Source organism: Hypanus sabinus, chromosome 22, assembly GCF_030144855.1.
Source record: "Hypanus sabinus isolate sHypSab1 chromosome 22, sHypSab1.hap1, whole genome shotgun sequence".
Classification (NCBI taxonomy): Eukaryota; Metazoa; Chordata; class Chondrichthyes; order Myliobatiformes; family Dasyatidae; genus Hypanus; species Hypanus sabinus.
The window spans coordinates 47,230,348-47,254,243 of NC_082727.1; the positions used below are offsets into that span (position 1 = coordinate 47,230,348).

The 23,896-nt window shown below is 37.4% G+C and overlaps 1 protein-coding gene across 4 annotated transcripts in view; it reads left to right on the plus strand.

The window, feature by feature from the left end:
* Positions 1-23,896, plus strand: part of ebf3a (EBF transcription factor 3a) — a 124,962-nt gene that overhangs the window by 5,138 nt on the left and 95,928 nt on the right. For all 4 annotated transcript variants that reach the window (XM_059947668.1, XM_059947670.1, XM_059947669.1 and 1 more), the window contains exon 6: positions 1,531-1,599. In XM_059947668.1, the coding sequence (XP_059803651.1) occupies positions 1,531-1,599 (69 nt within the window). The remainder of the gene's footprint in view (positions 1-1,530; positions 1,600-23,896) is intronic.

Consider the following 23,896-nt stretch of genomic DNA (forward strand, 5'->3'; position numbering starts at 1 on the left):
AGTACATTATTATTTTTTTTGCGCACCGTCCAATGAAATAAAATGATGCCAAATACAGCAACGTTTCCCCGCCCATTGAAAGGGAAAGAACCACTGTATTTTTAAACAAAACGTGAAAGTTATGTTTCAATAATGGTAAGATATGTTTTATTGCCGGCGTTGGATGTCTTGGTGATTGCTTGGGCCCTGAACATGGCCAAGTTAAATCTAACATGTTATTCACTGTATCGGATTAATATGTTATTGCTGCCATTGCAATGCACTTTTAAGAGGAGAACGGAAACAGGTCATAGTTTATGCACACCAGTGATTCTATAGGAATCACTAATCATTCAGTCATTTCACTGTTCCCTTCTTTACTAGGTTGAGCCACAGATAAACCATAATCTGTTATTGATAAAAAAAAGAAACTCTTTGTACTTATTGAGCTCATATATGTGAGAATTGATTTTGATACTGTCAGTTAACCTTTTCTCTAGAGCAGTGATGCATTGTTCATTCTGTTGTTAGATAGCATGCACATCACCAGGATTTGTGTCAGAAGAGCAATTTCCCACCTGTTTTTTTTCTAACTGCCATAAGAGTTTCACACTGCAAGGGAAATAAAAATGCATCATTGATTTTGTATGTATTGAATGTGAAATATAGTTGCTTGTTAGAGCAGGGCTATTCAGGAAGTGCAACCAGAATATCAGGCTACAGTAGCAGGTATCATACTCTAAGGGGCATACTATTCCTAGCTATTATGCTTATTGCTTAATGTCATTTCACTTAAAACATACTGTAACAGTGCTAATATACAAAAACAGAGTTTTCCCTATACTGGGTAATAAATATAAATTACAACCAATAAAGTGAAATTTCTTTATTATCCACTACTGCATGTATTGCAATTAACATAGAAGAGAGCACAGATGTGATTTAAGCTGTAAGTGGAAGACTGTAGACTTTCTTTAATCACTTTAGCTGTCAGATTTAAAAGGCTTTATATACTTTGCCTACCATATGGTGTTAATTTAGCCAATTTAGACATGTAACCATTATACAAACTATGATTTTAAAGATATAATCATGTATTATATTTGCTATATTCTAATTACAATTACACTTATGCAACACATATTTAACAAAGGGTTTTTTCAAGAAAAATCACAAAAGGGGCGTACAGACTGTTATGGTTCCAATTAAAAAATGCCCCACAGAAATATTGGTTGAAGGTGGCATCTTGCATCTTCTCCAGAAATAACAGCTTGACAATTAGAGGTAAACAAAAGCGGAAGCTGTGAAAACCTATTCCCTAGCCTCCTGCCTCTTTCTTTTCTGAGATCAACGTAAAGACAGACACCACAACATGTTGTTTTTCAATCTTTTAACATTCCCATTATGGTGCTTGTTCACTGGCCATGATTATATCAAAGTTGGAGATGGCAGAAGAGCTGGGGGGGGGGGAGCGGGTGTTGGGTTGGTTGAGCTGGGAAGAAGATAATCGTTTATTTAGAACATGCTTAAGATTATTTGTTTTGCTTACAGCCGGTGTTGTGATAAAAAAAGTTGCGGCAACAGAAATGAAACTCCCTCAGATCCTGTGATTATTGACAGGTATGAATGTATTAATTTTTATCCTTTGATGCCCATTACCCTCAGTGTTGCTTTCAGTTCATTCCGTGCATTGTTCTGTTTGTTGTCCTTTTGTGATACCATGCACAGGTGGGTTGACTTGGAAACCTGGTGGCTCACTCTGTGGGGATTCAGTAATTGCTTGTGAGTTGTCAAGGGAAGCAGATTCATCTGCCACCATGCTCACTGTGAAGAGTATTTTATGCCTAGAGAGTTTTTGGCTTTAAATGTAGATATGTGCTCTAATCTGTTTCTTAGTAACTCACAGGTATTTTGTGTTACTTTTAGTTGCCATTTGTTTAATAGTTATGCATTGGCCTCTTTTGTGAGAAAGAAGCATACCTTGCTGAAAGGCTTGTGACATTAAATATGTATAACATTGCTGCTGTCACATGTTGAAAGTTACTGCGAAGTATAGGTATGATAACTTTGCACTTAAGTAGGTTTTGAACAAAGCTAGGGTTTCAGCCGCTTTCATTACTGACGTACCTTCTGATCATGAACTTTGATTTCAATGTCTGAAAATTAAACCAGGAAAGACCCTAAGTTAAGCCTGACAAAATATGCAGCACCAGTGGAGAGCAGTGCCAATGTTTGATTAGCTGGAATAGCTGTTTGCTTAGTGGAGAATGTTAGCTATCTGACAGAGGGGACATCTTTCTTATTAGTAATCAAATAGGGCAGACCAGTTGTTGCCATCACTCTGGGATTGTGTCAGGCAATTGAAGGCAGGTTCAACAGTTTGAAGAACTTGGTGTTAAAAAAATCAATACAATTATATTTGTCTTTAGTGTTTCTCTCCTAATGGACTCCAAGTAGAATTTCTACATAAAGAGTGCAATTATAATCCATGGTGTGTTTTACTTTATTAGGTGAATATTGAAAATAAATGCACTGCATATTTTCTTAATATTCTCTACTATCATTGGCCTTCTTCATTGCTATTGTCTGGCAGAAGTTATAAAAATGATTTTGCATTTATGACTCAGGTTATTATGCTATTTCATTACAGTGGCTATTGAGCATCTGTATTGAGCTGATATTATGATGTAATTTAAAGATACATTAATATTGCACATTTATTGTGTTATCAATAGTGATGGCATCATAACCTGTAGTAAGATTTATGTGGAAAAAGTGGTTAATAATAGAGAAAGGTGAAATAGTGATTCTAATACAATGGATTCAAATTTATTCTGTAAGTATATAATATAAATGATCTATTACTTTAACCAGTTTAGAAGGATTTGCAGGGCATTTCTACATATATAACTAGAACATTTTATTTGAAAATATTTGAAGGCCAATCATTTTAAAACACAAAATCCTCAACAGAAAATATATATGACCATATAAGCTTCTCCCATTTAATGTCACCATACAGTTTATCATAAAATAGTTATGTTTAGATGTCTAACAAGACAGCAGCAAACCACATTTTAAGAATAAATGTTACGCAGTTTATAGTGAAACTAGTGCAAATGCCGAAAATATATTATCAATGAGAAATCTGTTTCGTGTTTCTAAATTTACTTGAAGTATTGAAAACAATTGTAAATGTAGGAATTCTAATTAACTTAATATTGCAAGTACTGTGAAGAAACAGGAGAGGCTTTAGCTCCTACTTAGAAATTTAAGAAGTGAGTAGATAATAGGACATGCAGAAAAGTTTATAGCCTTGAGGTGAATTGGAAAAGTGCTAAATTAATAAAAAATGCTAAATTCATAAGCATTTAGATCAACATGGAGAACATGTTGAACATTAAAACAAAGTTGAAGTGAGAACGTGCATTTGCAGAGCTTTTTCCCCCTGTTTTGTTAGGCTTAGAGTCCCCTGGTGAGCAATCTCATCACTTGGCTAGTTGGTTCTAAAAGGAATCACAGGGAGCACGCTCTACCAGTTCCTTTTTGCCCTCGGACACATTTAGCAGGTTCTGAACAGATAAGGCATATTTGTCCTCAGGATATGAACCAATAATTCAATCTTGAATTGAGATCTATGACCACACATTTGTTCCAGCTCAGGTCCAAGCAGTGTTCCGTAAATCAAAGCCATTGTCCATCGTTAGGTGAAAAAAATAGCAGCTTACTGCAACTAAACTATTTAGAGGAAAATCATTTGACTTAACTGTATTCAGAGGAGTAGGGCTTTAGGGGGACGGAGGGGCGGGGGTGATGCTGTTGGTGGGGATGGTGATGTGATGGTGGGGAAGAAAGAACATACATGCCTTGTTGTACTGTTGGGCAGGATGAAAACACCACTTTCATTGTAAAATAATGTTTTCTGGGAAAACAAAAAATAAAACAGCTGTTTCTTATTAGGAACACCCATTGTCTATGACACACAAGCCTAAAGAGATAAATCCTACTTCTCCAAATATATTCTGATGGTCTTAAAAGATTACAGTATACTGTGAATGCTGTTTAAATTAGAACATAATCTGTGCTAAAATAATTTTTCCGTGCTAGTGTAGTATATTTTTTTGCTAACTGCGGAAATTCCTGGAAAGGTACATCCTCTTGCCTTTTCCTTCCCTGTGTGGGTTCAGTGTAGATGGATGCAATGTCCAACTGTTGAAAATTGAAAAGACTGATTGTTGAGGAAGACAAGAGGAGGCAGGATTATATTACAATCACAACACAGCACTGCAACGCTCTAGTGAGAGCTGTGGTAGCTGTGCTGGGATACATTAAATGGGTTCACGATACATTACGAATAGCACACATAGCAGAATGTTCCCAGTGGCACCAGTGCAGTCAAATAGCAAGTTGGCATCTTTACTAGTAGTAACTGGCATCCCCTGTAGAGTTGGCATTTCTGTACAGTTCAGGAGACTTATCATTCCAAGTGTGTCCTATTTTCCTGTACAGCAGCCAGACATCTGTTTATCCCATTTTCTCTCTCTTGAAGCGATTGGAATGGCTTTAGTTTAGTGAAAAGTTTAGTCAGGTTTAACAGCTGTTACTGAATTTCAAGCCTGCTGGTTTCTAAAATATTTTATGTGGCCTTTGGATCTGTATGATTTTTTAATGGTTCTAAAACAACGAAAATTCATGATTTTTAAATTATTTTGCGTGTGTCAATCGTTGAGAAATACTTTTATAGGTATGTCAATATAAATGTACTAGGAGCAAATGTTTTGATTCAACAATGCCTATGATTTAAGACCCATTTTAAGTTTTTAAGTGATGGTAACGTAGTAGCCAAAGACTGATTTTCAGTTTTCTTAGTCAACATTGGTTCCTTTCACTTCCTGTCACAAAGGTCAAAGAAAGCTGACCTTTGCTGGCAGCTTCAGTTGTTGAATAATTCATGTGATTGACTTTTTGTCAGTGCACACAGTTGTGCTCTGGGACATTTTATTCATTTACCTCATTTAAAGCGCCTTTCTGCACCTGTTCAACTATTAATATCATGTAATTTGTGCCTAATGCCGATTTTGCTTAGCATTCATTATATTTCTTATTAGCTATATTTCCAAACGATTATGTATGATTATTACTAGACCCTAGGAACAGTGATGGGTTATTCCCTAGACCTTTACATCTTCTTGTCAGGCTGTTTTCGGAAGCATTGAGAATAAACATTTGACCAATACCAATGTTTTTGTTCCTAGTCCATATCCAACCAGCAGTTAAAACATTTTCCCTTATGGCTTTGGAAAAGCATGATTAAACCCTACACTGTTGAAGCTGTACAAATGCCAGCATTTATAAGGTCAACGGTTTTGTTAAAAATGCAATGTAAATTAGAATCTGTGGAAAGGGACATTAAACAAAAATTTAATTCATTGTCTTCTTGAATGCCATTTATGTTTTGGCTGAGCCTGGGAATGACAAGCAGGATTTTCAAATTTTAATAATTTTAAATTAAACATTGTTTTGTTATCTAGTCCTTAGTACGCTACAGTGTTTGGACAATTAATGCAAAGCTGTGATTGTTGGTGGTTCCCACTGTATGTTTAGAGATTATATAGCAACCTTCTTTGAATGGCATGTTGTCATTACATCTGCATAATGTAATTAGAGCAATGCAGTTTGGTGTTAAGTTTTCCTCTTCACTTTCTAGTGTACATTAGTGTGTCAGTGTTAAAACACGGGGCAGGTATTTTCTCAGCTTTTGTCTTTGCTTTCATTTCATTTTCCAAAGCTGCACCGCTACCAAATAAACTGCAAGTCTTCTCGTAAACACTTGTTTCCTCGCCTTCCAATGGTGTTTCTGCACAGATTTCAAGGATACAGTATATTTCTGATTAATGAGCGTAGCAGTAGAAAATACATTTCAGGTCAGGAGAAACTACCAGTGCAGTCTCCATGCAAGTACACAGGTGTGAACGTCTCTGCATTATTTATGACCATCTCACATCTCTTCTGCTACAGAGGGAAAAACAAAACAATTCTGAGAAGTGCTGTGCTCATTCAGTCTTCAACACAAAATGTATCTCGGTGACCAAAGCCCATAGTGGAATGTCAAGGAACAGAGACCGTGTACTAGCGGCTGTGTTGGGGTGGAGTGGGGATTGGTGTGTAGTGGAGCTGGGGGAGGGGACAGCAACAATGAGGGGTGGAGACTGGGAGGAAGCCTAGAGAGAACGCAACAGAGTAAAATTAGAAGGAACATTGAGGATGGTTATACACAAAGAGATAGTGAGAAGAACCTATGTGAGAGAATGAAAGTAACAATAAAAGAAGGGGAGACAAGCCAAGCTGTCAAAACTATACAAAACAAGGAACCTGATAAAAAACATTCAGTGCTTCTGTTGCAGCCTTATCAGGTGAAAAGAAGAGATAGTGCCATGGTCAGTAATTTTGTTTGGAAGTCTTTGATAAATTGCGTTAGTTTATGGAAAAGTCCACCAAAATCAGAACACTTGTTATTCCAGTGTTATAGAAGTGGGTGATTTTTATCAGCAAATGAACATGATTTCTTTCCATAACCTTAAGAGAAAGTGGAAATGGAGCTGTTTGAACATTGTTTTAATAACAAACTTTATAAAATCCTGAATCTGACTCAAAAAGCTTGCATTTTAGCCAGAGAAATGATGTCATGTTCAACACCATTTATTTTCTCAATATTTTAATCATTTATAAGAAATCAAGAACTGATGGCGGTGGTGTGGGTGGAGAAGGGGTGGTGCGGGGGAGGGCCGTGTGTGGCTGAGGAAGTGGGATCATGAATTGCAGATGGAAATTCTTAGTTTCAGAGAAGGTTTCCACAGCAGAAGCCAGAACATGACTGACAGACAGGACTACAGGAAGTGAAATCTCAGGGAGCTTAACCTATACTTGGCAAGGCAACCACAGATTACACTGAAGAGAAATTTTTTTAAAAAACTTATTTGGACCGATCTACCAATTAACAAGTAATGGGTGTGGGTTTGAACACAGAACTCTTACTGTTATTGTTTTTGACTACTTTCTTTACGCTCTGTGCGATGTGTATCTTTGAAACATGAATTCATATGGTTTACTTTATGTACCCCTATCTGCATTTTATTGGAATTTATATAGAATCAAATTTGTTGATAATATCTATGAATAGTAACAAAGGAATCCTAAGTATTACTAATATGTGTTATTGTGGTTTGAACCCCATTAGTAAATTCAGCTAGGCCAAAGGGGAAAAAGGGTTATCTAAATAAGGGAGTTTGATATTATAAAGTTTACTTAATGACGTTTGAAAGCATTTTAGTGTAGAAGTAAACTAAAATCAATTGTTATCTTTTTATTCCTAATGATAAATACAATAATGTGGAACAGCTGGCTGGTTTGTTAGGGATTATGTTGTGTTTCTCAAATAGTAAATTCACTGGGAAATGAGTTGAACATATGTGCAAAGGAAGGGCTTTACATTTGTGTTGTTGTAAGACATGTAGAATGGGCCCAGCTAACGGAAGAAGCTGGCTCCAGCTTGTCGCTGGTGAAAGACGAAACACGGTTACACATCTGGTGAGAAAGAGCAGTTCATTTGCCGAGACAGCTCTCCCTGCTGTAACTGAAAGAGCCTATTTTGATTGAAACAAAGCAGTGGGGGCTGGGGTGTCAGTTACTACAACTGGATCTGCTGAAAAAGTCTCAGGGTTCAATAATGAAGACAAACTAAAATTACAGTGTGGCGGAGTTAACCCCCACTCCCCCACCCCCCCCCCAAACATCACTTACACACACTTCTTTATTTAATGAATCTAATCTCCTCCTAACAAAAGTTTACTTCAATAGGGACATAAGTTCTAAAGTGAAGCGTAAGCAACAATTAATTTCCCCTCCCCCCCCCCAGAAAAAAGTTATTGTAAAGCAAATTGTTAGGCTCAGACTTGGTTTATCTGACTGTGACATATGTGCGGTAAAAGAACTTAATTCGGTTGTGTACACAAGACGAACACTCCCCCTTTTTTCAGTACTGAATGCACTGCTGGCACTCTGCACATTCACCCTAGCCGTGCTTAGAGGACTTGTGACCGCACAGAAGGCTTAATTTAGGCAGGCGACAAAAGGCCCTAACAGTTGGAGTAGGGCTATTAAAGCACAATGGGCTGACGCAGTTGCCCATTCTTTCTGAATAACAACCAGTAAAATTGAATTGGTTTTGGTATTGTGTGGACTGTCAGGTATGCACTTTGCCAACCAAAATTTGATTAGGATTTCCTCTACAAGTTTACATAGCCCTTCTGTGGTGTGTATGCCTCGGCTGGCTAGCTATTTTCTCTTATCCAGCCCCAAATTACATTATCAGCTTTTTCGTGAATGGAGCTGTAACCGTTACTCTTATCCATCTGGAAGAAGATAACAGACAGGATAAAGAGGAGATAATAAAGCATGAACATCAAACCGTTTTTAAAAAGTTAGATGGTTTTAACAAAATTGATATAGACAATGTAGGTGATGAATTAGCAGCAGAATCAGAACAGCTCTATCCGCAAGACTTGAGAATCAAGTTTTGTACTCTCAGAAACACAACTTTGATATCTTCTAAATCATGCCAGAATGAATACTATTTAACTAGTTTTAATTTTTTTCCCCGTGATCCTGCAATATTTCAACAGTGACAAAATGTTTTTTCATCAGACTTATTGGTGATAATATGAGCATTAGAATTAAATACAATTTAACTTCTATGGACGTCAAACAAAAACATAGAAATGCACATCACTTGATTTTGTGGAACATATTAGCGACTAATGTAGGGAGATGCATGGTTTGTTTGTCTATGTCAATGACTTCATTTTGCATCTTTTGATTGGCTTTATGAGGGCCATGGTCCTGGTAAAAGTCAGCATGGTTAGTGACTTAAGAATGCAAACAGCATATCACTAAGGTATATCTTTGGTGGAAAAAATCTTTAAAATGTGGTAATAAAATGGGTTTCACAAGTTGGATTGTACATTGAGACATTAACTGTAATTATGGAGCGTTGCAGCCTTGGAGTTACTCAATTGGATCTGTTCTGAATTCTGGGTTTTGATTTCACTAATACCTCATTTTAAATGCATTTGATGAAATCTAAATGGGTTATTTATTATGCAAGGAATAAAACTTTAACAGTATCAAAAATCCTGCCTTTCTGAAACATTTTTTGCTTTTTTAACAGTGGAACAGTTTTTACAAGCATTCAGAATGAAAGGTTGGCTTTTGTTTCAACAGCGTCCATTGTTTGCCATCACATGGACATTATCTGTTCAAAATCAGAATATAAATTCTATTTTAATTGTACTGGGATAATTGGTTCCTATATAAAAACATTTGTTTTCAATGTACTATATGAAAAGAAAAGCCTTAAGTAAATCCAGTGGCTCTGATGGTGTGCACAATTCCACATAAGGGTAAGTAATACAAGCTTTTCCACAGATTCACACCCACAACATTTGTTTCAAATTAGAAAAGGTTTGTAAATCAGATCAATATGCTTGGATGCTGCAGTCCCTTAGTGGGATCTTTTATGTCAGTTCTTCCTCAATATTTGCTTATTGGAAGTGGTGCCAATGAGTGCCTCCCACAACAATTTCCATTTTCTGAACATAGCAATTTGTTCTGTGACACTAGAAAGATTGGGTAAGGAAATATTCTGTAGATAGGATTGGACATGCTGCTGGGTCCTGCTGTTTGAGGTCATAGGGCACCGATCTATGTGGTGGACAGAATTCATCTGTTACCTCCATGATTTGTGCAATGGTCCATAGCCAAGAGAAGGCCCCGAGGAAAGTAAAAAGAATTTAACAGAGAACTTACTGAAATTATTCTGATCATTTATTGTTATATGTTCTAAATCTACATTAAAAACCAGCTCATATAAAGTATAAAAGGAGATGACTTCTGTAAGTTAACATGGTGTAGTTATGGGTCTAGAAACTTTTATCACAACAGTATTTAAAATTAACTTGACATAGCTGTTAAATGGTACACAACAGATTTTAGCTGCATCCCATTTTAGAGATAATTTTCATCTTTCAAACCTTTCAAGTATGGAATCAAAGAAAGCTATGACTCATTTTTCTGGAGAATTCATTATAATTGCTTTTACTACTTCTATGTTCCAGAACTTCCATGTTTCTTCAATGAAATAAACGGTATTTCAAAACATATTTTATTCTCATTCATTACGAGCAGAAGTAGCTAATTTGCAGTGACTTTGTGGTACGATGTGATAGTAATTAATCGTGTGAGTTTCAGGTCAGCCAGTAACCAGAACAGAAATATACAATTGGTAATAATTGTACAGGAGATGTGTGTGAAAAATGTTGAGATGTACGTTCTCATTATGGAAATATGTGCCTTTGAACTTTGAGTCTTAAATTAGTTTATGTTGAACATAGTCATTTGTTACATCTTGAAGTCCAAAAAAGACCACTTAAAAGATACCATTGTTCATTATAAATTAAAAACAAACCTGTTGGCTATGTTCATTGCATTTTTATTCCCAAGGACCGATCTGCTGGACAGTTATCTACAGTTTGATGTGTCAGTATCAGAGCTGCCGTTGAATCGTGCGCCAATGTAGTTACAAAAAATGCCTGTCAGCATCATCAATTGAATGTAAAAGCTCTCCATAGAGAAAATTTGTTTTTACCGTTCCTTACCTGTCGCGGTGGAATTTACTGGTCAAGTTGAGGAAAAAGGCTTGTTTAGGTGAAAATAATGATCGTAAATAGAGTCATAGAGGAAGGGGAAGGAAAGTGGTGACAGTACTTGCTATCAAGACCTGCAATTCCAAGAAAATATGAGTGTTCTGATCCAGGGAACCAGTAATTATCTTTTTGTGAAGAATGCACAATGGTGCTAGGATGATGAATTGATCACAGATTGGAAGCGTGGTTTAACTGTCATGTTACAGAGATAAGAGGGTGCTCAGGGATTGCTCATTCTTTCTGCTAGTTCACAGCCAGCCAGTTTATTAGCACAAATCCCAAATGTTTAGTAAACTCATTAGGTTCCATCTAATGCTAATTTATCATCATAGATGGAAACATAGCAGTGGAGGCCAGAGGACTGTACAGAAACCTCACGATTTACGGGGCTTTCTGATCAATCACACACCTTCTTCTGGTCGTTTCTCTTTAAGAGCTTTAAACTGTACAGAATGATGCATAGGATTAAGCTGCAGCAATCATTTTAGGTACCCAGGAGTTATCTCTCAGAAGATGGTTATCAGAAAGATTTGGAAAATACAAACTTAAGCCAGGTGTGGTCCAGTTATCTTCACAGACGGGTGAAGAAATCACTGAGCATTTTTGTTAGCAGCGTCTCTGCACAGAAATACATCTTATTGTGCAAATGTCAATTGGAATATATTTTAAACTTTATATGGCAGTATTGTCTATGGAAAGGAAAACAGGTTTTAAAAGACCAATGCTCTTGGCATTTTCCAACATGTTCCGTAGTATTTTGGAGAGAATAATAACCTTTTCTGCTCTATGGTAACACCTGCAAAGATAATAAAATTCTTATGATATTTCACCAGGTAAAATGTGAATTGCAGAAGAAAAGCTATTGAATTTTTATGGATCTTAATCATATAAAATGAGATTCATGGAGCATACATATAACTGTACTTTTCAAATTTCTCTTCTCCGCTGAACTGCAGTATCGCCACTTTTTCACTATGTGGTGTTAGGTGTACCTTTGCTGTAAACCCCGACTCAGCTTCTGAAAGGAAAACTCTCAAAAACCCTGAATCCGATTTGACTAACAGTGATAATGAAATATGGCAGAAATTTCCTTGTGCTGGTTCAGTGGCAGGAAAGGTCCTGGATGGTCTATATTAATTCATCTGACTTATGTTCCCATGTCCTGATTCACTTTATGATTAAAAACTGCTGCAGGTTTCTTTGCCAATTGAAATCAGATCTCATCTGCAGCACAGTTGTATTGATCCCTATTTAACATCAAGGCTCAGAATTGATTGGTATTGATTAACAATAAAAACACTCTGCTGCTTGTCCAGCAGTAAGTCCAATAGTTAGAATGAAAGAGTACTGTGCCTCAACTGTGTATTGAATGGGATAAAGGAGAAATAGTGGTAAATATTAACAAAAAAGAAAATGCTGTAACTCTTTGGGACAGCAGCAACAGAACAGCTTTGTTTGAATTAAAGTTGCCACTTCTCTGTCGGTTTTGGATTCACTTGTAATTAACATTTTAAAATAGTAAATGTCACCAGTTCAGACTTTATTAAAATTTTTAAAGTTAAAAATTTTACCCTGTAGATGATCTTAGATCTTAGGCAAGGACTTTTTTTCCTCCATTCTTCTCCAATGCTCCTCCATGACAGGTTGCTAGAAGATGTAATAGGCTTGGTGTCTGTAGCTTCACATGATATCCCATTTATCTTTAAATGTGGAACTTCCCATCCTCTATATGGCAGTTTTTGAAAACTTTGAAGAAGATGTGTGTAATGATTCTCATGTTTTATTGCATTCCTCTTGAACACTCAGAAGTCACTAAAACCATTATACTGTATAGAATTTTAAAAAGTAGTAGCCAGTTATAAACAAAAATGACTTAGATAGTACTAGATAAATTATCCCATACAACAAATGCTTGTGTTTTATTGATTCAACTTTTTCAGTCCTTCCTGGATTCTTTTGGCAACCATCTGGCCTTCATCTACTGTTTGTAAGTATTGGAAGAGGCTGAAAACATCTGATAGAGATTATCCAATGTTAACATTGAGAAGTTTACAGTTATATAATGACCAAACCGCTCCCCACAAAATCTCCCTTGAGATATCAGTTGTGTGAAGATGCTTTTAAAATGTAATGTTTACAAGTGAGGCCTTTTCAGCTTATACTGCATACTGTTATTAATTTTATTTTGAATAGAATAAGCCCAATTTGCTCTCTGTAATGTTGATTGAGGAATCATTTCAGCAAGGCTGTTCCCTGTAAGTACTCGATGTTTGTTTGTCTGGGGATAGCCACTAGAATCCCATCCAACTGGGACTATGAGGTCAGGCATGTCCATAATGAAGAGCAGCTTGACAATCTAAAACCACTGTGGTTATGGTTATTTGTGTAAAAGCTATCGTTTGCTTTTTTAGCAGCAAGCTGAGCCTACCAAATCTACTCCGCAGGCTAAAGAATGCCTGTATGGGATCATACTTCTTGTAATTTACTTATTGGTTAAATATACAATCAAAATGTGACCATTCTTTGCATTTTTCCCCTATGTCCTAGTTGCAAAGTAATGTTTTCTTTCTTGAACTTCAGTAACAACAATAAAAAATACAACAATTTAACAAGGTGCAAAATAGAGCTATTGAGTTAAACACATTTTTGTTTTTTTGCAGTGTTGTGCATTCTTAAAATCAGTTGGAGTCATATAGTACTGAATTAACAAACTACTTGTGAATTCTGAGGGTTCAGATCCCATCATTCCCAGCACAGAGATTGAATTCAGTGAACTTGTTGATTTGTGGGAATAACATCAGTTAAAATTAACATCAAAGTTGTCAGATTGTGCATATCTAACTGATTCACTTGCGTACTTCAAGGAGGAAAGCTTCTACCCATTCCAGCCAATGCATAACACAAATACAGGCAATTTAATTAAAACATAGCGTGCTCTGACTTTGGCTAAAAAGTTGACGTATTATGAACGGCTCCATTGTTAAAGATGAAACATCATTTCAAGATAAGAGAAAGTAGAATCAGACCAATTTAACATGGAAAGTTAGGAGACCACCCCATAACATAGACCATTGGTAGGCAAACCTCTTAGAGAGTGTGAGCCCAAATTGGTGGTAATCTTATATATATTATTTCATGTGTCAGGATAATTTTGTGCCTACATTATCATTGAATGAATTAATACCAATAATTGTGAAAAAAGAGTCCTGTTGCTCATTTATGCATACTCATTGTTTTACTATTAATAAAAATATAAGTCAGACTGAAATAAATAAAGTATTTTTGAAAACCTGTTCAAAAATTATTCATATTAATCTTTTGAAACACAATTAAAAGTAACAATTTCTAAATAGTATTGTTGTTCTAATGTTTAACTATCCAAATACTGATGTGTGCACCAGATCTGCAAAGATCTCAAAACACATCATCCAACCTTGTGTTGTTGCAACCATTTAGCTGATGCCAAGCTGGTATGAGATGTTTACTTTGAACACATCTCACTGCTCTTGCATTGTAAAAATTCATTCGCTGCTACATTTGGTAGTGAATATAATCATCAATGTATCTTTTTATTAAGGGTGGTGTTTAAAGAATCGAGGGGTGGCATTGCATGCTGTGTCCCAATAAAGTTTTTGCACATACCATCTTAGGACCACCACCCTCCTCGACTATTTTTTTTAAATCTCACATCCCAATTATTTCATAATCTTCCCAGATGATTTGCTGTTTTTCTGGTAGGATGATCCTCTTGGAGATGGGAATGCAATGATACACTCCAACATAACAATATTTCCGAATCCCCTAAGTTCTCATAGCTCCTGTTCAAATGAGTAACATGGTTTTGCTGATCAGCATCTTACCTATGTCTCTCTCTCTCTCTCTCTCTCTCTCTCTCTCTCACCCCTCTCATACTCACACAATCACTCTTTCCCTGCAGACCTCTGACTCCATCCGGGTAATGAACGAGTGCTCACCAGTTAGACAAAGCTTGTAGACATACACAGGGTAAACCTACCCTGTGTGAAAATCTTAAAATCCACACCAATGGCTTGTTCATACCAAGACCAACATCAGCATAGTCTTGAAGGATATGACAGCCAGAATGGTCTGTGTTTCTAGTCATGGAGGAACCATCTTGAGGGAGCAGCCACTTAACCTTGTCTGCCCAAGTTATTTGTCAAGTTTACACTGGTCCACAGCCAAGTAGCATGAGTGAGTACAGTATCATCCTCACAGAGCCAGAGGTGGAGACACCTTCCCCTGTTACCCTCCTTACTACCATAGATGCAGAAATTCAAAACCTGAGTATCCACAAGGTATTGCAGCACATCGGATGAAGCGGTATAAACCACAAAATCTGCAGCCGTACGGCCCAGGAGATCACCAGTTCCTCGCCCGAAATAAAGGAGGAAAACAAAATTCTGTTTGAAAGCTGTGCAGAGAGTGTGTCACTTAGAATGAGGTTCCAAGTTAGTGAATCTAGTGGATAGGATTATCTGTACACTAACAATTAAATTAGTGTCTCACAGTCTTAAGGGGTCCAAAGGTTTGCAGCACAGCCACATATAGATGTGAAAGGCAGCTGACAATCAGGTGATTACCAGCAGAGGGGAACACCATGAATTAGCCTCAACAATGTTCACCTGATTCAAACCTTAACGTGAGCACAGTGTGAAAATCAAGGAAATCTGTTTGGAATCATTCTTATTCAAAAGTTATTCACCATATAGTCCTATGTTATCACCCCACCATCATAGGTGCCAGCATTGGTTCAGTTTACTTTGCTTCACATGAATTAAACGTTTTCCAATTTTGGGTGTACCATTGAAGATATGTGCACCAGACTAACAAGTATTTCCAGTGCCTGTGACACTGACATCCATTCAACTGCCAAAGTAGAATACTACCATCCACTACAAAAACAGACAAATTTAACCTGAGCAATTAATGTCCGACCAGACCCCCTCCCAATAATCAGTGAAGTGATGGATGAAGCCATTACTGGTGCCATCGTGTTGCACCTGTTCCACAGTAACCTGTACACCAATGCTCACTTTATGTTCTGCCAGAACCAGTTGGCTGCCAACCTTATCATAGCCTTGATCGAGACATTGATCCAAGAACTCAATGCCAGAAGAGCAGCAAGTGTGACTGACAATGATGTCAAGGCAGCATCTAAACAGTATAGTCCCACAGTGCTGTAAAAGAAATTGGGGTTAAAGGGAAAACCACCCTCAGTGACTGGAGTACAAAGAAGGATAGTGATAGTTATTGAAAGAACTCTTTAAGACAACATTCTCTACACAACCAACTGCATCATCTTCATCCGTGACCTTTTTACTGTTTAAAGTCCATATCGTTTTCAGGTGCATTGCGGTTTTGCAATAATGAAGCCATTGCATGTTAGAGCACTGCAGAACCTGAGAAGACCCCAGATTAAACTGTAATATTTGTGACTTGTAAATGCAAAGTAACAACAGAACCTTGCCATGACCTTCAACAGCACAGCCATGCTTAAGGATTTTTGAAATAGTCTCCACAGAAAGGATTTAAAATAAGCTGTAATAGATTTTAAGTTTTAAAAAAATCCATGTTTGTAAAGAGGCACCAAGCAAAAGGTGATTAAAATGCTAATTGGAAACAGTTTCCTCTAGATAGTAAAAAAAATGTTTTATTACTTTGTGTAAGTAATGAAGAATATTCTGCACCCACTCTGTTGGAAGGTTTTATTTGATTCTTGTCTGTCCGTGGAGATAGAAATAACTAGATACTACATATGGTTGCAAACAGCCTTTTTAAAGTGGAGAGTTGGGCAAGATTTAATAAGGAACACAAAATCTGAAATCAGGAACCAAAGAAGTATTTTCATTTAAGCTAAGTCTGATGATCCAGTGATTTGCGGAAATAAGGGATACCCTTTATTTCAGATTGTCACAAGGCAAAAGGTTACAATGTACTGACATTCAATGAAAAACAAATGGTATTTAATTAGGCAATTTGGCAGAAGGAACTGCAGGGGGATTCCAGGTGACAGGGTGGATTTGGTGAAGAAGCCCCAGCTATCAAGAGAAGAGTGGATCAGGAGAATAAATATATTCAAGTAATCTATTCTCTCAGAAGTGAGTTTATATGCAGAAGTATATACATAGAGGAAGTTGTTAAGTTAGGTTGTGATGAAGGATTTTGCCTTCAATTGTGGGAGAGGTAGTTGATCTTGGAAAGTTCAGAGGAATATTGGGACGAGGTAAAGAGAGTGGGATATCCTGAAAGGGACACGAGAGGTAATTTATAAATGCAAGGTTTCCTTCTTTTTAGTTTGCCGCTGAGAATGAACAATATCAGGGAACCTAACTCTTGAGCAGACTTCAAGTCTAGTTACAGTGTGTGGGTAACTAGGTTATAGAGTAGCATACACAGCTAGCTACCGAGAAGGCGTTCTCAGATTCTATTCTGCTTAGCTTGAAAGGATTTTCACTGCCATCATTGGTTTATTAATGGTAGCAGTTAATTGAAATATGACATATACTAATCATTGGTATTTTAAAATAATGCTCTTTTCCATAAAAATGTAAGCTGAAATGATATTATATGATCTTCTTTGGTCAACAAGTCATTGTGGAAAGTAGAATGCATAGTGGTTCTGAAGTGAACTACAGGATTACAACCGTTCCCAGGTAAGTATGTTCTGGATTTACAGAGATTATGCAATGTACTGAGTAGTGGAATTTAGTTTATCTGTTTCGCTGCTTCATCATTGGAGATTGTTTTTATTTTGATCGCTTTTCATCATTTTTTAGTTTTAATTAATTTTATTTTATTACATTTATAAAATTATGTATTTATTTATTACTTTATTTTTTAAAAAAGACGGAATTTGTACTTGGAATCAGACCAAGTGGCTGAGGTACTAAATGAGTACTTTCTGTCAGTATTTTCCCAAGGAAAAGGATTTGGAGGGTAGTGAAAGCAGAGGTGGGAAAACTAATGTGTTGGGACATTTTGAGATTAGGGAGGAGGTCATGTTGAGTTTTCTCAAAAGCCTTAAGGTGGTAAGTCTCCAAGTCCTAAAGGTATATATCCAAGAATACTAAAGGATGCACATGACGAGACTGCTGAGGCGTTGACAAAAATCTTTGTGTCCTCACTAGAAACAGGCAAGGTCCTTGAGGACTGGAGCAGCAAATATTGTGCCTTTGTTCAAGAAAGGAAATGGGGATAATCCAGGCAATTATAGGCCAGTGAGCCTCATGTCATTGGTAGGGAAGTTATTGGAGAGGATGCTGAGGGATAGGATTCATGTGCACTTGGAAAGGTACTGTCAACATGGCTTTGTGTGGGCAGGTCATACCTTAGGAACTTGATCAAGTTTTTGAGCAGGTGACAAACAAGCTTGATGAGGGTAAGGCAGTGGATGGACGCCATTTCCATGGACCCTTTAGTCAGGCATTTGATAAACTCCCTCATAGCAAGTTGATCCAGAAGATAAAGATGCATAGGATCCAAGGTGATTTTCAAATTTAGATCCTAAACTGGCTTGCCCATAGAAGACAGCGAGCAAGACTGGAAGGCTGTTATTCTGGCTGGAGGTCCATGACCAGTGATTATCTGCAAGGATTGTTGCTGGGACTTCTGTTGTTTGTGATATACTGTATATCAATAGTTTGGATGAAAATGCAAAAGGGTAGATTGACAAGTTTGTGGGAGAGTAACAGGTTCAATTCAAGTTGGTTCGAGCCATTACAGATCAAGAAAATAAGGATTGTTAGCATCATTGCAAATTAATGCCTCATTCTTTTAAATTAGTTTTCAGGATGTAAGCAGCATGACTTAATATTTGGCCTGTGATAGGTAAATGTTCACCTTTGGTATATTATGCTGTGCTATCTTTTATTGCACATCTGTATGAAATAATAATTGTGTGAATAGTACAGGAAATAAAGTTCTATGTGCATTTCCTTGCATTAGTGGCACCAAGTTTGAATGTGTACAATATGGAAGTCTTGAACTTGCTGCCCACTTTTTGCCAGCTATTTCCCAACAATGGTGTAACTTATTATGCTGGAAATCTACAGAAACTCCCAATCAATCAAACAACATCTCAAGTCATTTACATAATAAATAAAAATAGATCCTTGTCCTACATAGCTGATCTTTCACCTCAAGACTATTTTTCCTATATTAACCATATAACTCATAATTGTCCTAACATCTAAAAATATATCAATCCCTTGCTCAAATGCACTCCATAATACTCTTGAGTTAGAGAATTTCAAAGAATCACTATTTTCTGGATGAAGAAATGTCTTCTCATCTCTGACCCCTTGTTTTGAGATTGTGACCACACGATTCCAGACTTTTCAGTCAAGGGAAACATCAACTCCACATTAACCCTGTCAAGCCCTGTAGGAATTATTGTATGTTTCAATGAGATCACTTCTCATACTTCTGAACTCAAGAGATTATGGGCTCAGTCTACTTAATCTCTCCTTATACAACAAATTTACCACACCAGGAATCAATCTGGTGAACCTTTGTTGCACTCGCACTCTTGTGAGTACATACATCCTTGGGTAGGAATAGCAGATCTGCACACCATATTCCAGATGTGTTTTTGGCAGGCTCCTTTATAATTGGAGCAAGATGTCTATACTTTAGTGATCAAATCCTCTTACAGTATAGGCCTAAACATTGTTTGCCTTCCTCATCGCCTGCGGTATCTACATGCTAACACATTCATGTAAGAGAAATACCACAACTCCTCACACCAGGAACCTCAGAACACCTTTCAACTACTATTTAAAAAGAAAACTGCTTTTATATTTTTCATTAGAGAAATTCTTTAACATTATATTTTATCTGTCACTTAAGTTGTCAATAGCATCAGAAACTTTTCTGCATCTTCCTCATTCCTAGCTTTGTATTTTGAGTAACTTAAGTATTACTCCGGCTCCCTTTCTGTGAATCATAGAAATAGATTGTGATCAGCTAGGGCTCCTGGATCAGTCCTTGTGGTACTTCAGTAGTCACTAATTTCCAACCTAAAAATGTTCCATTTTGTTCCTATTCTCTCTTTTCTGTCCATTAACTGATTCTCAGCCTATTGTAGGATATTAGCCCCCCAACACTGGGCACTCTAATTTTGTTAATAATCTCTCGAGTGACAGCTTATTAAAGACCCACTGGAGGTTGAAATACATCACGTAGCACTATTGCATACATCAAGTTATGCACACCTTATCTATACATACATCTGGTCACAACCTCAAAAAGCTTGAACGGATTTCTCAGGTGTAATTCTCCTTTCATAAATCCATGTTGACTCTGCCCAATCCCATCATTATTTTCCAAGTACTCTGTTAGCACTTCCTTGAAAACATACTTTTGTATTTTCGCTCCTACAGATGTAAGAGTGTAAGTTTTGTTGTTTCCTGTTTTCACTCAACCTGCTTTCCTATTTACGTTTTCTTCAACATTTCTACTTTCCAATACAAGATGACAAGCAGTGCTGCTATCTTCATGGCCATCTGCTTTAACACCCTAGGATGCAGGTTAACAGGTCCCTTCCAGTCCCATCGTTTTGTCTGAAGCTAATTTTTACTGATGATGTTTTAAATTTTTTGTTCTTTCTTAAAATGTTGCAGTTCTCTTCTGTTTCTGTGCGACTTTCTGTGTGAACTTTGCCTTTCACTCATTCCTCAAAAATTTCTCCCATCTCATTTTGCAAGGGAGTCATATTAACTTTAAATAATTATTTCTGTTTTATGTTTATATCGAAACTCTTACTGATTTACATTTCTCAATGTTTTTTTCCATTCCCTATCAATGCCTTAGCACTCCTTCACTGAATTCTGAAATTTTCCTAATCTCCAGGTGTACTGATTTTTTCAGGGAACTTTGTACATCTTTTCCTTTGAACTAATAGTATCCTTAACCTCTCTTTTGTAGCCACTGCTAGACCACTTTTTCTGCTTTTTTAAACTTTAAAGATGCACATATTACATGAAGTACATATTACAATGTATTCATTCTTTAAATACAGATATTACTTTTTACAGGCATAACTGTTAATTCTTTTAGTCTATCGTAGCCAACCTGCAACTCAATAGTTAGCTTTATTCAGATTTAAGATCATAGTTTCAGTTTGATCTTAATCTCAAAAGTTTTCGATTAAACTCTGTCATATTGTTCCCTAAAGATTCCTTTGGTGTCGGATTATCAGTTAACCCTTTCTGATTACACAATTCTCGCTGTAAAATAGCTTTTTTCCTCATTGCTTCCTGGATATAACAATCTAAAATACACTCTGTAAAAACATTCTCCAAATTATTACAGTATTTGGTCTCCCCATTTTGAATGTGGATTAAAGTCCTTGGTGAATTTTAGTGTTCAGCTTGTTCTGTGTATCTCCATTTTCCTGATTTATAGTATTCTCTACATTACTACAACTATCTGAAGAGCCTCGGTTGCTCAGGGTTGACCATGGATATTGTACTTTAGCTGTCTAAGTGATAGGCAAGACAGGGCAAAACGATTTAGAAACCAAGCTGTTGCCTATGGCTCCTGCCTCCGTTCAGCCAATGAATCTAGAGACCAACACAATTTGGCACTAGTGGCATTGCAGGAGTTGCCCGTCGGCTTTGAACTCAACGTAGGGCTGCCTTAGGGACTCCAGCTGGGGATTTTTTCCTCAGCGTTTACTCCCGAAGCCTTCCCCATGCGTGGGTATAGCCACAAGGCAGTGGAGGTTTGAGATCAGTGCTCTCCCTTTCCTAGGTAAGCTCCACAGTGGACAAGCACCGTCTGCCTGAAGCAACTGGTTTTAAGGTGCCCCTGCTCCTGTCAGCAGAAATGGTTCTGCTGGGCTTAGTAACTAAGCTGTACATGAAGGCTAGGAGCAGAACTTAGTTGTCAGAGGCTACTTGAGATACAATAGGGAGTGGGAGCTTATCCCCATTACCAACATCGACTATGACAACCTAGGGTGTCATGACTTAGTTATAACAACTGCTTGGAGATTTATATACTGTACATAAATCCCAATGTTTTTTGCCTCTTGTTTCTTATACACTCCCAAACTATTGCTGCAACTTGACTTTCTAAGTCATGGTCACTGTCTGCTGCTTTGACCTCAGTTTGTATTACTAGGAATGCCTCGCCTCCTTTTCTGTCTTGTCTCTCTCTTCTAATAGTTAACTTATTGTAATATTTAATACCCAGCTTTATTCACTTTGTAGTTACTTTCTAATGGCTATTAGATCACACACATTTATTTCTATTTGCACCATTAATTCACTAACCCTGTTACAAAAGCTGTCTGAATTCATATAAAGTGCCCTCCATTTTGTCTCTTTGCCATTTTTCTCTTCTCTGACTGAAGATATGTTCTTTTGTTCGGAAACACTCCTCCTTCTAACAGACTAGAACAGGGGCTCCCAAAGTTTTTTTATGCCATGGATAAAAAACATACCCAACATTAACCAAGGGGTCCATGAACCCTGGGTTGCAAACTGCAGAATTGTTACCCATTTTGCTCTCTTGCTTGTCACTTCATCCTTTCTCTTTAACTTTTTAAACTTGTCACCAGAATCTCCATCCTATTACTCTTGGCCAACCTGCACACAATGCATGCATGCATACACACACACACACACACACACACACACACACACTTAAAGCCTTAAAGATCTTATTTACCTCATGCCAATTGGTACATAGCTAAGGTGGCAATGCAAAGACCTTTGTAGTGCTTTTTAAGTTGTCTCCTAGCTGCTCACATCTCTTCAGCAGAATCTGAATCATTGTTTCCACATGGACCACGGCATTTGGATCTTTCCTCTTGCCAGGTTTCTCTCTCCAGCTCTGAGAAAATATCATCAGGACCCATGCTTTCAGCTACAAAGAACACCACCACTATTATCACCATCCCAACTATCACCACAATCTAACTATTGTGTCCTGTTATTTTTCAGTCCCCCGACCTGCAAGACTCCCTAGATCATGGGACTGTAGTCTGTTTGCTGAACTCTGCAGTCTATGTAAACATTCAAGCAGTCTATAGGAGCATCCTACTTCTTACAGAAATACCAATGTTGAAACTCCTGCTTTGCTCCAGTCTGCATTCCTATACCTCCATGCTTGTAGTGACATCCGCCTGTCTTCTTGACTGAGCAATTATATTTAATGTGGGGGGTGATAGGTTTTTGATTAGTAAAGATGTAAAAGGTCACAGGGAGAAGGCAGTAGAATAGGGTTGCGAGGGTTAATAAGTTAGCTCAGATCTAATGGAGGAACAGACTCAATGTGCTGAATGGCTGAATTGTGTTCCTATGTCATGATCCTACAGTACTGTGCAAAAGTATTTTAAATATATACATAAATAATAAAACTAGAATGCTTGAGGCTTTTGCACAATACTGTATTTGTCAATGTGGAGTGGAGAGCGAGTTTGTAAATCTGGTGGTAAAGGAGGGTTGGGAATGGCAAAGTTGGAGTGCCACGGGAGGGGTGTGGGATAGGTGGCAGAGAAGGAGTGTAGGGGTGGGGAATGGTGCAGGTGCAGACACCAGGCACGGTCATTGATTCCAGAAGATTGGTTTATTGATCATTACAGAATATCTCTCTGGTGCTTCCCACTCCGTTCCCCTTTGCCCAACCATAATTCCCTTCTCGCTGCCCCCTTCCCACTCTCAGCCTACAATCGGGACCCATATCAGAATCGGGTTTATCGTCATTCACCTTCATGAAATTGTTTTTTTTTTGCAGCTGCAGTACAGTGTAATACATAAAGTTACTACAGCACTGTGCAAAAATCTTAGGCACCCTAGCAATATTTATGTGCCCAAGACTTCAGCACAATAATGTGTATAGCTTTTAAACTGAGAGGTGTTACTGCCTCTTGAAATAGTGTCCAAGTACCTTCCCCCACCTTTGCAGTGCTTGAAACTCAGACTCCAGCCAACTTGCTCTGAGCCAAAGTTCCTTGAGCTGCACTTACTGCACATATGATTGCAAAGCATCACAATAACCTGAATCAACTCCCACATACTACAAATACAAACGCATTACTGTCTTAAAATAGTTAAGTAATTTAATCAATTCATTAAATTTTGTCACTGTCACAATGACCTCATCGGTATCTGGACTTTCTTGGATGCTAC